Below are 15,777 nucleotides of genomic sequence, written 5' to 3'. Positions count from 1 at the left end.
AAAGGTTGAAATCGCACCTTGTCCAGATTTCCATTATAACTTCCACTGTATCATATTATCTTATTTGGAATTAAAAAAGTCATGTCCACACTTTTATAATAATACTGCATTTATTCATTACTAAATTGTGGGTGTTTATGCATTTATGGAAAATTTACATGTACGTAATATGCAAAAATATTATATATCGCAAATAACATATTCAAAATAAAGCATTGGTTACAATATTTAATGGATGAAACAAGCTTTTACTCAGATTCCACTTGTTTATTTATATTAATAAAAATATGAATTTGCATAAACATCCGCTATTTGTTATCTTATCTTTTTACCCTCGTATTTTATCTTTTCAGCAATCACAAGAAATCTATTTATAAAAGTAAAAAAAAAATTGAAAGTGATTTTAAAATTATTTTATAGTTTATAATATAAGAACATAAGAATCTATAATCAATTATAGTTTCTCTTTTTCCAAAATCAGACAAAATTCGGATTATGGAAGATTAACCTCGCGGATCAGCGAGGTATGTGATTAATTCAATTATATTACGTGCACATTAATCCTCTTAGCCGAATGATTATGATCACTCACGTACTATAAGCTTATAATGTTTTGATTGGTTTTAATTTTAATATATACGTATATTTTGAATATGTATATATTTGATTCCAGTGGAAATTACATATTTGGTTCTGATTCGTTACAGTTAATATGTACTTTTGGATGCGTGCGTTAATTATGTTTTCGTTGCGGGAGGTTGGAATGAAACGAATGTTTATTTGCCAAATTGATTCTGTGAAACGACGATAAAATGTTTTTTAGGTACTAGTAAGGCAATTTCAGTTAATGGAAGAATATTGATGGTCGAATGATGTTTTTCTTTGCTCGTCACAATTAAAGGTAATTAGAGAACAATTTGCTTTAATGCGTCTTTTCATGTCAGATTGCAAACCAGCTTGAATTCTGCCAACGTACAGGTCGCCAGATAATTGCCATTAATAAAAAGACTATTTTATTTTTTTAGCTTGGTATTACGATATCGTTATCGCGAACAATACGTTGCGAATTAATATTCCATGCTTCAAATTTCATCATTAATGATTATCAGTGAAATAACAATCGACAATTAAACCGTGGAAATTTCATTCTTCGTTAATCTGACAGATATCTTCATTATTTAATAATTCCAAGTTAAACGCGTCTCTATTCCAAAACATCGTTCAATAATCCACAAGTAAAATTACCTTGAAAAATAAATCAATAATCCACTCGTCAAAACGTCTTTACTTCACTATCCATATTACAACATATAAATTGAAACCAACCAAACGCGAACCAAATGAAACATACTTGCACACGGTTCTCATTAGTCTATCCAGCCGTCCATGTATTTCCGAGGTAGCCGAACACAGCATAATCTGAACGTAGCAGTTTCTAGGGAGGTAATTCACCAAATATTCGAAATCATAGTTAAATCCCAGGGAATACGGGTAGCAGGCGAAATTAATAACGCGGGACCAAGTATCCCGCTCGTCGGTTGCTACTGGTCGAGTCCAGCGTAAAGCTTTTAGTCTGGTAAATTTATTACGATCACGCTAACCCGAGATACGTGCGTGAGTGCACGCGCTTCTTCATCAGCTACACTCGACTAGGGAAATGTCTGAAATTTCTCCGCGGAGTGAAACGGTATTCAGGGGCGCACCGAGTCGATCATTTTCTTAAAATCAGCCCGTCACGCGAGCTTTCATGCTGTCGATCGTGGTGCGTGCGAGTTAGACCAAGGGCAAGGACAATCACCCTCCGCGGTTTCCAAGTATGTGTTCACCTAACTCCCTACCCGTCAGCGATCGTTGATGGTATGGATGTGGAAGTTGGATGATTTTTCTCGGGACATTGTGTAAGGAAAGATTTTTAACAATATTATGTATATTCCTGAATTGAAGAGTGTTTAGATACAGTGAGAATTCTGGTTTTGGAAACACTATAATATTTCACGCATAATACAGTTGAATTTCTTATTTCTACACTTCCGATCCTAATAACATTATGTAAATTACAGAGTGTGCAGCAAGATATTTTTTGTCATGTTGTTTGTCACTTTATCATTGTTAATAAACACTCTATATAAAAAAAGGGCTTGGGTTCGTAATCGCAAAGAGTGGTCGTTGGTTTGAATCTCAATAAACAGGCGAGTTTTCAGCCGAATCTCTACAACTCGATTTATTCGTAGTTATATGTGTTTATTTCAGCGCGATCTCTGGTATTTTAGAACCTACCTGAAACTGTAGCTTCACTAGAGACACAAAATGATGCTAACTATACTTTTATTTCTTTATTTAAGCAATTTCAAATTGCATCGATATTAATGTTCGCTTTTTGGTTGATGCATTGTTATCAGAAATTGGTTTGGATAAACTTTCCGCCTGGTGCTCGCATAATAAACTTAGTTTTAATGTGTCTATGTGCCGTATCACATCTGCCGTTTCAGAGGGCAGTTATGTTAACAGGGCCTGTATTTACCTTTTAAAAAATGTAAATTTTAAAAAGCCTCTCTAAAATTTGCGTTTTTTAAGTTTTCGTGCCACTATCAATGCCAGGCAGGGAAATAACCAGCATTTTTGGTTAATTTTAATACACCTTTTATTTTATTTTTTGTTATTAAACCTATAAAATTTCACTGTCACCAGTAGATACCATATACTTCTTGTATCTTGCTGCAACTTAGACCACTTTATTCTAACAAACCTCCGTAAGCATTGTGCTCAACGAACAAGAATACTTGGAATCAAGTCTTGGTATCTCAATTTCCAATTATCCGGTCACCAATATTTGTCGAAGTGAAAGCATTCGATCCTTCAAAAGAGCCTGTCTCACCGATTCAACGGGGTTTAATCCTCTAGATGGATCCTCGTATACAAACGTTGTCGTTAAACGCGGCTCTGACCTTTTCAGAATGTCAGCGAACGTTATAGACAGTTAACAGGGTGTGGGTGTGGCGGAGAACGAGATGGGGGATAGAGCAAGAGGACAAATACTCGACCCCCTTTTCGCGTCGTGACTTGTATCCTCGACGGAATTGAAGTTATGATTATGAGCAGCGTGATGGCAAATTTTAAAGCTGCTTCTCGGACCAGATTTCGTCGAACGCGAGATATTGGATCCGTAGCGGAGCACGCATTTAATAAGGCCTCCTGTGGCTGAGATCGAGACGATTCGAGGATTTCGATTTTTACAAGGTCGAGGATGTCTGTTCATTTATTTTTTGTCAATATTTTTTTCCATATAGATACGTTTTTCTCAGGTCCTTTTTATTATTTTTTATAATGGCTTAAGGTTCCTGTTGTGTAATAAATTAGAATTTTATAGGAGATAGAAGAGTATGTGTGTATCTGGAGAAGAAAAAGAGAAGCAGAGGTATATGTAATTTAGATCATTTTGATTGTAGGAATGGACGTATTAGGATATCAAGGAGAGTTTGATGACTGGAAGATGTTTTATTTTCGGGTCACCTTGCAGTTGCAAAGATAAGATAAAAATTTCGTGCGGATAAAAAGAAACGAATCTCTGTAGTGTTGTATCGGGGAAATAAAGGCCATAAATATCAAAGAACATTCAGAATATTAAAATGATATCTTATAGATCATGCTAGTAATTATGGAATTTATTTGACGTAATCCAAGTTTATTTCCACTTAAATCAACTATTCATAGTCACGGTAGATACTAAATTAATCATATTGATCTCCTTAGCTCTTCTGGATATTATTAATTATCACCGTATGATTTTATTCTATTATATACGATTTCGCGCTTTATCTATGCATTACGTATTTAATACTATATATTTTCTACCATATTCTCATCGGCATCATTTTCATCTCTTATCATCAGCAGTAGTAACCCATCCAATTTCCAAACCATTCCAGTAACCTTTAAGATAAGATCTTTGTCATAAAACGAATAATATATCCCTAGTACAATTTTACCCCTAAATTGTCACAATTACACAAGGATTCTTATCAAGGCAATCTCGAAGGCCATTCACAGGCTATCGGAAAATCAGAAACACTCTTATTAGCGATTTCGCGGTACAATGTTCTTAGAATTGAGTTTCTTTCGAGAACTATCGTAAACAGTGTTCGGTGTGCATTAGTTCAAATCGATAACTCGGTAACACGACAGTCGGCTTGTTAGTATAATAATGTTGACACATAACTAATTCGGTGGGACAAAAGCGGGGAGCACCGGTTTCGTGATCGATCTCTTGGTTACGAGTATGATTCGTTCCGCCTGTGGGTAGATCGAAACCGCCGCTTTAATTACTCTTGCCGGTATCTTGTTCCATGCCCAGCAACGTTTTTATCGTACCATATTGCAGAAAAAAATATATACGGAAGAAAGGTAAAAAATAGCGAAGAGAATAAAGAAAAAAGTAGCTAGTGGCAGAAGCAATCGATAGCTGCGCCACGATAAAACACCACTACCAACCACCTTCATATTCCGCGGCAAATGGAAATTCTGCTGCGCGGAAATCGATATTTAATAGACGCTGCTACAAATTGAAGCGAATCACTCGTAATCGCGATTTAATCGCGTCTAATATCTATAATACCGTTCTCGACATTGTCGATAATTCGAGCATGGTGTCATTCGAACGATGATTACTAATATCCTTCTATCTTCCCCTTAATTCATTAAATTCTTTGCGTTTGTGTCATATTATCGTGATATTAAATATTCAGTGGCTAACATTAAGTGATATTAATCTGTTTCGTAAATTCTTTATTGATACGTATTTATCATTCAACGTTTTCGAGATTTTGAAAAAATTCTGATGAATCGGAATCTTATCAGAATCGTAATATCGTTGCGACACGTTTCGCCTACGTTTATATTTCCCCGCAACGAAAAAATTTAAATTAACAGAACGACCGTTTCAATGCCTCACTAAAATTGCTTCCGCACATCGTCGTTAATGGAATTTCTGCTCAAGCAGATCGATTATTAACCATTAATAGGTCATACTCGATTTCCAGGGAATGAATTGAATGTCGGAATTTTCATCTCACTATGTCTTCGATCGCTATTCTATCTACTCTGCTAAACAATTTTAATAACATTCGAAAATTAATTATATGTAAAATTCCATTTAGTGAAAAGTTTCAATAGTGAAAAGAGAAACAAAACATCCTCTGTCCTGTACCTTCGACTCTTTTAAAGTTTAACCTTGTTGTAACTTTTGGATCATTTTAAAAAAAAGTTACAAATTTTTTTCCCGCCTTATCGTTCTGTTCTTCCGTTAAAAATTTCTTAATTTCATGTCTTGCGTTAAAACTTCTTTTATCTCAAAATTAACAAAACAGGAACACAATTGGGTCGAAATAAGCCAGGAAGATTTTATTACAGTCAAAAAGTTTGTAATATCTATACTAATCATCGTTAAAATAAAATAATGACTAAAGTAAAGTAGAATTTTAATGTTGTTCCTGATGACAAAGATGTCTGATTTAATAAGAGACGTCGTAAGAATTAACGCGATTATAATCGTGCTTGTCGATTAAATGCTATCAAGGCATATGCGTGTTCTGATCATAAACAGTCGTGACTACTAGCTATCTACGCTCGACCTCATATTACGCGTTTCGAACGATTTCTTCTAAATCATCAAAATGCTTAAGCGTTGCGAGCATGGCTGGCGTACTTCTCGATTACGCAATTGATAAATACATGGTATCGATTTTCATCAGCAAGCTATTCAAATAGATTAAGAGCCTTTATATAGGGCAACAGTAGCGGCTGCTCGAAACACTTTCCACGTATCAAATAATTGGTTTTTATACGAGGGCGCTTGCATGTATATGATATATATATATATTATTCATGTCTTTTTTCTTTTTTTTTAGTTTAATATATCTCAACATATATAGGAGGAAAAGCAATGAATTGTAATATAAAATAGAATTTTATTAACTATGTAGTATATATTATAATTTATTCATTATCCATATTTTCATGTTTGGAATATTTTGTATTCAATTACTTCCTTTGGACTAGTTAATGCTACAATTGTATATTATTATATTTATTGTATATTTTATATGCTTTATATGAATTGTTTAATGTTTATTAACCTTTTGTGACGAATAATACATAAATATTAAAGAACAACAGGAAGTTTTAATTTGAAAGAAATCATAGATGGGAACATTTTATGATAAATGAGCAGCAGTGTTCGCTGCTTCACATTTTCTAAGCTACGTTCTAAGAAACTTCGTTTCTATAATTTATTAAAATTCATCCAAACAGGTATCTTATATTATTATATATATTATTACATATGTTACATATTTCTTATGTCGTTCTTACCCTTTTCTTAAATTTTCCATTCAAAGGATGTAGCCATCGAAATAATTGGATTAATCTGAATACATGTAGCGTATCACAAAATATTAAGATGATTTATTTCTAATGGATCACCCCATACATTAAGAACAATTATTAAATGCATTGATGGGTTCATCAAAATGGACTCACAGCTGCGCAAACAGAGACGAGTAAATAACTTAAAAATTCTTACGTGCGCTCTAACGAGGCCTATCACGCAACTCACAGCGTTGTCTGACCATTATCAGGTCATAACTACTGCGCGAGCTTCGTTGCCTCGTCCGATATGATCGGTCCGCAACCGCTGACAATGGCCCGGCCTCTATTCTCTGTTCTTTTCACAGCCGCATCGATGTAGGTCATGGTAACATCATATTCAGGTTTTTTACAGTGCAACCAGTGAATTGCTACCAGCTTTGCAGTTCTATTGCCATTTTCTTTTTCCATCCGTCCTAATATTCTTTCCTGTTGTCTCACCCTCTATCTTCCACTTTCTTTCTTCTCTCTTCTTCACTACGTTTCTTCACTTTCATTTTCCTTCTTTTACTTGAAACTTTAATCTGTCCCTCTCCCTCTGTTTCTATCCTCTTTGTGTTCCATCCATCCTTTGCCATCTTTTCTAGTTTTGTCCTTCACTTGATATTCCCCCTCTTCCTCTCCACTCTTTGCCCCAAATCCTCCTTTTTTCTTTTTATCCTTTACAATGCTCTTCTCTTATATCTTTTTTACTTCCATCTTATTCTTATCTTTTCTTCTTAATCCTTTTGAAGTATTTGATATTTGTTTCTATGGTGTTCCGTCCTTGTTTGTTAAGGCATTATAGCACTTCTGTATTAGTTAATAGCTCATTTATTATTATTATCGTTGTTATTACAAACATTTCACATAAGTCTTGAAAATATTTTCTAAGGCAAAGGGATAATTTCTTGCTTTTTTATAAAATCCCCTTACAACAGCCATCAAACAATTTATCACGATTCAACTTTCAGCTATTAATACTTAATACCTCAAAACACCAATTTTTCAATGAGCCTTCTATGCTGAAGTAGCAGCCAAGCCCTATTCTTCACTCAGGATGTAATCAAGGGAATCAATCTACGATATTTGGATTGAAGCATTTTTTCGACTCGTGAACGAAGGCCCGACAACGTCGTTGAACACGTTGGAAGGTTCGAGGAAAGGATGGAAAGTTAATTTCGACCACGATCCTCGTCTCAGCGGCTATTGTAAGCTGGTTGAATCATCAGTCAGATCATAGCGAAGAAAATTATTCGCGGCTTGCAGACCTATTGTTCGCAGAAATTGATCCTTTTGAAACATGAACCGAGGATCTAACGTATTGTTCGCGACAGTCTTTTATGAGACACATCTGTCCGCGGCGTCGGAAATTATTTGCATTTTCGACGAGCATTGTTCGAAGAATTTAATGTTCATATCGTTCATATTCACGTGCACTATCATCCGAAACTGCTCGAACTTCAGTATCTTCTTTTAAATATTATGTGATTTAGTTTATGGTAACATAAGTATCAACAATTTTATTACTTAATTATTTTTTGCCAATAAATATTATTTAAACTGTTGAATAATTTTATTCTTCTAAGAATATTTGCATAAGAATAGAAAATTATTGCAATACACGTGCACATCACAAATTTGTTTAGATTGTTTCACTATCTGCACTCTCAAGTGAATTTGTCTCTGCTTTGGCAATTATGGTGTTCTTGCAACTATATCGATACACTAAGTTACTTAGATTAGATTATTAAGTCATACAAACCGAATTGGGCTACTTTTAATAATCAATAATTAAAGATGTAAGTGAATTAATAAATTAATAAATGTAACAAAGAGCGTTATTAGATGGCACAGAAACAAATATAAATATAATATGATAGTATAACATAAAAGTAAGTATAAATCAAGGAATAATGAGTAATAAAATCTGCAAACTTTTCTATAAAAAATGGAAAAATGAAATTTCTGTACATTCGAGGAATCGCAAATGATGAAGTACCGTTGCTGCAACAATAAAATAGTCCAATGGATAAAAGAAACGAATGCAAATTAAAACACGTGCTTTATTGTAAATATATCCGTTATATTCGAGAATTCTTTATCTAAAAAATATAATAAAATCGATCTGTTTCTTCTGATATTCATTAATATCATCTTCGGTTGTCTTCTTTTGATTATCAAATTAATTAGCTCCTTTTCTTCTGTTTCAGCGATCACTCGATAAGCAATCGCGTGGATCGACGAGGTCATCCAACGCACTGTGAGTGCGGCGAAGTGACCAGACCCTTATGACGACGCGAGGAAACGGCCGAGAGTGCTCTGGCCACGTCGCAGTCCGACTTTTAGGCCTATTCCACTCACTTCCACGTCCCGCCCTCGGCCGTTTCAACCTCTTCGAAAAACTACCCCTTGCCATCTGTCCAACTCATCGCACCTTGTACGTAATACACCTGATCCTTCCCTTCCACTAGCATTCCATTACACCTGTACACGTATAATACACATGTACAAAATGACACGTGTAGCACCGTGTAAGGAACGGAGCAAGCCAAGGTATAAAGAGAAAGGAAACGATCCTTCGAACGATGGGAATGGAATTTTTACCATCTTTTTTCCAACAAGAAAGTTAATCTCTGTTAAGGATCTCGATGCAGGTAATTCGTCATTTAATTCTTGACTCTGATGAAAATTAGGTGTGAACGAAGATGGAGGAGGAAACGTTTGTAAAATGTGCACTCGATAGAATCAAATTGAATTATTGATTTTATTTGTGTATATAATATTTTTAATTTATCATGGAAATTATTTTCAAAGCTATTGGAAATTATTTGGAAACTGTTATCTAAGGAAGAAATCATATATGAAATATAGGTTTGCGTAAAAAATAGCGATGTAAGTAGATAAAGATATCTGTAAGTGAGAAGGATTTGATTCTGGGGTGCGATGAAGATTGAAAGTAGGATAAAATTCATCAGTTGTATCTCAGGAACAATAAATAGATAACTTGAACATGCCCTAAAGTGTCTTAACTTTTACTAGGGGAGAAAACGTTCTTCCTTTCCTTCGGATTTGAACTTGGAGGAATTGTAGGAAATTTAAGGGGAACGAAAGACAACCGTAGAATGCTTTCTGACTCTCCAGATATATTCGAGTCAATTTAGTAATGAAACAAGATTCAAATATATCAATTTCTATTAGAAATTTTATGCAGGTTACCTCTTGCCGATGTTCTGTACATATTAACATTTCAGACCCTACACGTAACCTTTCATATGTCCGTAATAAAAGAGGTTCCGATTTTGTTTTTTTAATAAAAAAATTCATCTACACAGCGACTTGTAGAGATTCTTGTCATCATTTCATCTTCAACTTTTAAAGATGGAACATTAAAACACATTCTAATCTTCACAAGTAAGAGACATCTACTTTCCCTATATTTTACATAATGCAAAACTTCTATCAATTCCTCTCTTCCAAAGCAGAGCTGAAAAGACAATAAAAAAGCGTACAGGAACTTCTGCATATTACTACACTTCCATTAACCATTAAGCCAAAGCGTCGAAGCATTATAGCTTGGAACGAAAGCCGAATTTCCATAAATTTAGGAAGTTTCACAGGCAGTAACTGTTTCGTGTGCCATTTTACAAGCGTCCTGTTGCGTGGCTTTTATCGTACAACATCGTGAACACGTTGTTATTGCTGGAATCAAAACTGCGACAGGAAGATTCAGGCAGTAATTGCCTTTGATGTTTGGAAACGAGCTGGAAGTTACACGATAATCGAGTGTCATTGTGTCGTGATATTACGAGGTTGACATACTTCTAAAAGGAACTGTAAATACCAAACGTATAATAGTGTAACTTCATTAAGGAGAGTCATGGCAAACTTATTCAAAATTTATCTTTTTTATCTTTTCTTTCACGATAAAAAGTTCATTGTGTGCGAGCTTCTTCTAATATTTATTTACATTAGTATTTTAATACTCATGTTTAATATTTACGTTTCAATTGTATCAATATTTTAATATTTTTTAAATATCTTGAAAATAATTGCAACTTATATTAATACGATAACGTATACATAATTGAGAATAATTCAGAAGAACTTTGGAATAAAAAATAATGATAATCTATATAATATGATCTAAATTTAGTAAAATAAATCGTTTGCATAGAACGGTCATTCATTAGTTATCTTTGAATACGAATTTTAACAAGTAAATTTCCTCAATGAAGTGAAACAGTTGATTATTGGTGATTGTCAGTTTGATTTACCATTGCATTAGATGGTCATTAGGGTATAATTACTTCGCACATTCGATCGTACGACATGAAATTTTTCGGTAATTACTAGTTGAATTAAAATGACATGATGCACGATAACGGACATGTTTATCGAATGAATGCGACAACAATGATGTGAATTTAATTTCCCATTATCGATGGTTGTTTCCAGTTAAAAGTACATTCACACGTGTAATAGGTGCAGTCGTGTGTTTCGATGAAAAGGGTGTTAAAAAGTTTCAATGAAAATATGTTAGAAAAGAATCGTTGGATCGTTTCCTTCTAAAGAAAAGAGAAAATAAAATTGACAAAATAAATTATCCTGAAACTATTAAATTAAGAGTTAGGTCAGATAATGTAAAACGGCAATAGTAAAATGCATAACTGCCTGAATAGCCAGACGAAAGAAAAACGATCGAGTTGAATGAAAATTATCATAAAATTTATTTTTTATTACGTCGCAAGTGGCTGTTTTTGAAGCTACGGTCGATCTAACTTGTAGGACCATTTTTCCTAGAAAACCTCCGCCGTTCACAAACTTCGTTTCATACGTATTTCAAATTTATGCGAAACGTTGAAATCTTATAAAATTTCACCCGAATGGGAATCAGAATTGTGTTTTTAATATTTGATATAAAACTAAGTAAATCAAACTTTTGTGCAATGCAGAAATTTATTATATATTACAATCTATTGAAACAGAAATTCTTTTAATTCATTGAATTTTTATCTGTTTCATTAGGAGAAAAATTTTATGCGGAGTTTTGTAAACTCGCAAATTTTCAAAAACTTTCGCAGAAAACTTCGTAATCAAAGTAAGAAGTTCATGACAGGGATCCAAATTATAATTTATTTAAAAAATTTTTCGTTTGCTATTTGCTAGGTTAAAGAATTAACGATTTTGCAAAATTTATGTTTCAAAGAAAAATTTTTAAACGAAGGACGAAAAATTTATTTTTTATTAACAGGAATTACGATTTACGTAAGAAATTATATACCTACCTATAAAACTGATGCACTAGTTGACAATCCACTGTTTAGCCCATTCTCTTATCTAGAGGAAAGGAGAAAAAAGGAATTGTTGCTCGGTTGAAAAAATTTACTAATTGGCTAAAGATTTACCATATAAAGGAAGTCAGGTAACCAAAAACGTTGAATTTCTTGAAATATTGCAAATCGATAGAAAATATTCTTTAAAATAGCTTAAATGTTCTATATGAGTTTTACATAAAATTATAGCGAAATTAATAATGATTTCTTAAAAGTTTCATTTAAAGAAATTTTACATTATGTATAAATATCGTTTTGCCAAATCAAAAAACGTATAATATATATAATAAATATATGAAATCTAATTTATTACTATAATTCTACAATAATTCTACAATAATAATACAGCTATCAAGGTCCCGGCTCTTAACACAAGCTGCAAAATTTAAAAAAGAAATAACAATTTTCGAGTTACGGAAGCTGTCTTGTAAGGACGGTGGTCAGCACTTCCGGTGGCCTAAACTAGATCCTAAGAGTACAAGTTGCAAAAAAGCATACGTCCGGTCTCGACCTTTTAGGGATTATGTTCATTTGCATATTACGTGGCGGGCTTTTGGTTGTATGCGTGTGGACGGTTGCCAAAATGCACGAGGCACCGGGTAAGTTCGCGCTTCCGCTCGAGATTATCGATACCGCAATTCACGACAGCGAGAAAGAAAAAAAGAGGTGGTCGTTTCGTTACTTCTGGCAATATCGGTGATGGACAGGCGAATCTGCATTTATCTAATAGCGGAAAAACATTTCATCATGAGATGCGCCAATTACATTATGATTTGGAACATTGTACACAATTTTTGTTTTTCGCTTGATCGTGTAGAATTTGAATCGTATAAAGAAATTTAAATTGAATTTTGTTAATGACAGACGAAATTTAACATGAAAATAAAATTTTAAACTTTCATATTGCGTAGAGAAGAAGCTGTAAAAGAAGGGCCGATTAATCGGAGAATTGAATTAGGTTTCGGAAATAAATTATGAAATTATTCTAATGCTTTTTTATTTCAGTGATATTAAAATGCTCTTTCTGTCTTTGGAAAAATTTGTCAACAATTTTTTATTTAAGATATGTAGTATATGATAATTTTCGAAGAATCGCTTTGTAGCGCTTTTATTTAAATCAATTTATTGCTACGTATGCTTTAAGATAAATTTTGAAAACTTCATTCTTAAATTAAATCGATGTTCGATAATTCTTTTAATATAAAAAAAGGTATTTTAGTTGGGATACCTGTGAGAAAAATATATGATCTACTATAAAATGAAATTGAACTACAATAAGTTCTATAAGTTATGTATTTATCGATTTCTTATTAAGTGTATCCTCGTTCATATCTCACCTGCTAAAAATCTTGACGAAGAGATTCTTTGAAGTATTTCGAATGAACATAATTATGAATAGAGTCGAAGAATTGCTTGGCAATTTTGTGCCAAGACATCATAGATTGTGCACTACTATTATTTTCGAAATATGTTTCCCCAGTTTGCGATGGCACCTCATATTCGACTTAAATCATAATGAATAAAAATAGATTTATACGAGAAACGTAAAAGTAAATTGGAAGATTCTTCTTCTTGTTTTATTAAATTAATTTTAATTATTTATAAAGTGCGATAACTTGTTATTTTTATTAGCAGAAAATTTTAATTGTTTGTTTGCTGCTGTACACAGAGTTGTGTTCGATAGATCAAAAAGTTACACGAGGTACAAAAGTATTCTCGTTTTCAATTCGCTAAATGGGAATCTGAACAAGTTTCTGATTCAACTGAAGATTGCTTCAGTAAAACAAGTATGACATTTGTCACATTCGGAGATAAAAAGTCTACTTTATAAAAGCTGTACACAAGTTACAATATTGCGAAACTAACAAAATGTTTATTTTTATACAAGTTATAACCTTTCTTTTTTTTTTTTTTTTTTTTTTGTACGCGGAGAAATCCTCATAGACACTCCGTTGCTGCAGTAATCGCGTAACAGCAGAGTAGTGCAGGACTCCTACCGACTAAAACTCCATGATGACCATCCTACGCGTGTAACAGGGGTGCTCCAGGAAGAGTTCTAACCTGTAAAATACGCAATTATATTTAACTCGTTTAAATATTATAATATTATATAAATTAAATCACCAAACACTACCGGAAAGGAAACATCTATTCTAATGGTAACTGAATAGTTCGCAAAACTGCTTGATCTTTAAAAATGTTATATCATTAAAAAATCTTCTGAAACATTGAATAGAAAAATATAAATATTAGAAGAAAACATTTTTCACGATCTTTTTAAATTCTGCAATTCGACTGCACTTAAATATTCCCTGTGGAAGTTTCAAATTTTCGAATCTGGGCGCACTTGGAAATTCCGAACATCGAGATGGTCGTTTTCGCGACACAAATTTTTCCGTAAATTCCACGTCGTCCTGCCTCGACGGTTCTGTTCCTCCGAATATGTAAATAAGTCAGCTTCCATAGGCAAAAATTTCCGCACACGTCCACGGACGCGTGAATTAATGTGCGGACGCGTCAAGAAAATGACCACGCACTCGTGATCGGACTTCCACCGGTTTAAAGCCGCTCACGTACGAGTAGTAATACAAAGTCAAAAGTACAACAGAGATGGATCATGTCACGAGAGTTTCCAGTTGGTACGAAGCGATAGAAACCATTGGTTGTGATGGTAGTTCGACTTTCGGAGAACGAAACTTCGTTAAATCCGGTAGACTATGTGAAGATGAAGATAACGTGCAGTTTATCAAACTTTTATACGGTGTACGTAGTACTTATTATAAAGGAAAGTATTCTTGGTACGTAAGTTAAAATGAATGAAAACTGCTTGCGTTAAAGTTTTGGTGTCAAGTGATTCAAACATTCAATTTTCGACGTGTATTAATGTACTTGGATAAAGATTGATGTTTCCCTGCCGTGTTTATTTCTTTCTCTTATTTACTGATATTCTTTTTATGTCCTTTCTTTTGAAAGTGAGATGATTAAACGTAACGATAGATCACTTATTTCTGACAGGTGCTTGAATTTTTGTTCAGAGGATAAGATGTACGACACTGTGTCATGAAAATAAAAGATCGTAGCAATTCGCAAAAATATTGACGTGAATTCAGCGAACTAAGATTAAACAAAATTGAGGAACTACGCCTCTGAGTAAATAAAATTAATATAAAATTAGAAAATGCCTTTAACACACGGATAAATCAATAACAAGTAAATCAACTAAAATAAAATTTATATTTCATGTCTCAAAATCCTTATTTCAACAAATCACAAATCCTAGATTCTTATCGTCATATAATTTCTTACGCACAATTCTGATTTCAACGGCAGCACGAATGAAGTGAATAATCGTTAAGAAACCCCATCGAAATCTTAATCAAACGAATGAAAGGAACCCTTAAACCACCATGCAAAGTGGATGAAGAAAAATGCGACAAAAGTTAATCGATCGTAGCTAGCGTAGGTCTCCCAATAGCTAATTTATTTTCTTGCCACGCTAGGAGGTCATTATTCCGGAGAAACGCAAAAAAAAAAAAAAAGAAAATGAAAAAGCAAAGGGTACCAGAGGCAGTAAGTCGCGAAACGAACAGTAAGGAGACGTTCTCATTCTCGATACCTTTGAGTATCGAAGCGAAACAATGAACGAAAAGAGAGCGAAGGTGAAAAAGAAGAAATCGAGGAATTGGTTTCTTCGAGCCCGATTCTCCTCGAGGGTATCGAAATTCATTTACGTAAAGAGAAATTTACTTCTTATCGATCATTAATAGTAGAGACACATTTTCTGTAATATATTAGTAAAAAAGACATAAGGAACTAAAATGTCAAGATCAATTTCAGGATAAGAAGGCAATTACGTTTATCGTCTAGTTATTTAACAATTTGTTGAAATATAATGTATATCGAACGGAAAAGTTCTAATCCGGACCACCGTTGAGCAATAATCGATACAAATTTTTCATTGATTAATTTTCGAGACTGAAGTCAGTTGATCTGCAAAAATTGCAATTAATTTAACATTGGTGAAATTAATCGTCAATTGAGA

General features: G+C 33.6%; 1 protein-coding gene and 1 long non-coding RNA gene across 4 annotated transcripts in view; one reads left to right on the top strand and one right to left on the bottom strand.

Annotated features, from left to right (window-relative positions):
* The window catches only part of LOC126869708 (protein tipE), a 112,738-nt gene that overhangs the window by 56,049 nt on the left and 40,912 nt on the right, over nucleotides 1-15,777 (top strand). Inside the window, exon 3 of one of the 3 annotated variants that reach the window (XM_050626586.1) lies at nucleotides 8,613-9,555. The exons of the other annotated variants lie outside the window; for them this stretch is intronic. Coding sequence (XP_050482543.1) covers nucleotides 8,613-8,694 — 82 coding nt within the window. The 3' untranslated portion in view covers nucleotides 8,695-9,555. Of the gene's footprint in view, nucleotides 1-8,612; nucleotides 9,556-15,777 lie in introns of those variants that run through there. 3 annotated transcript variants of the gene reach the window in all.
* The window catches only part of LOC126869712 (uncharacterized), a 55,550-nt gene continuing 49,472 nt past the window's right edge, over nucleotides 9,700-15,777 (bottom strand). The window contains exon 2 of the long non-coding RNA XR_007690978.1: nucleotides 9,700-13,796. This is a non-coding gene — a long non-coding RNA (uncharacterized LOC126869712). The remainder of the gene's footprint in view (nucleotides 13,797-15,777) is intronic.

This window comes from Bombus huntii, chromosome 9, assembly GCF_024542735.1.
Source record: "Bombus huntii isolate Logan2020A chromosome 9, iyBomHunt1.1, whole genome shotgun sequence".
Classification (NCBI taxonomy): Eukaryota; Metazoa; Arthropoda; class Insecta; order Hymenoptera; family Apidae; genus Bombus; species Bombus huntii.
Note: the sequence above shows the minus strand (reverse complement) of the source record. Positions and strands in the feature narration are given on the sequence as shown.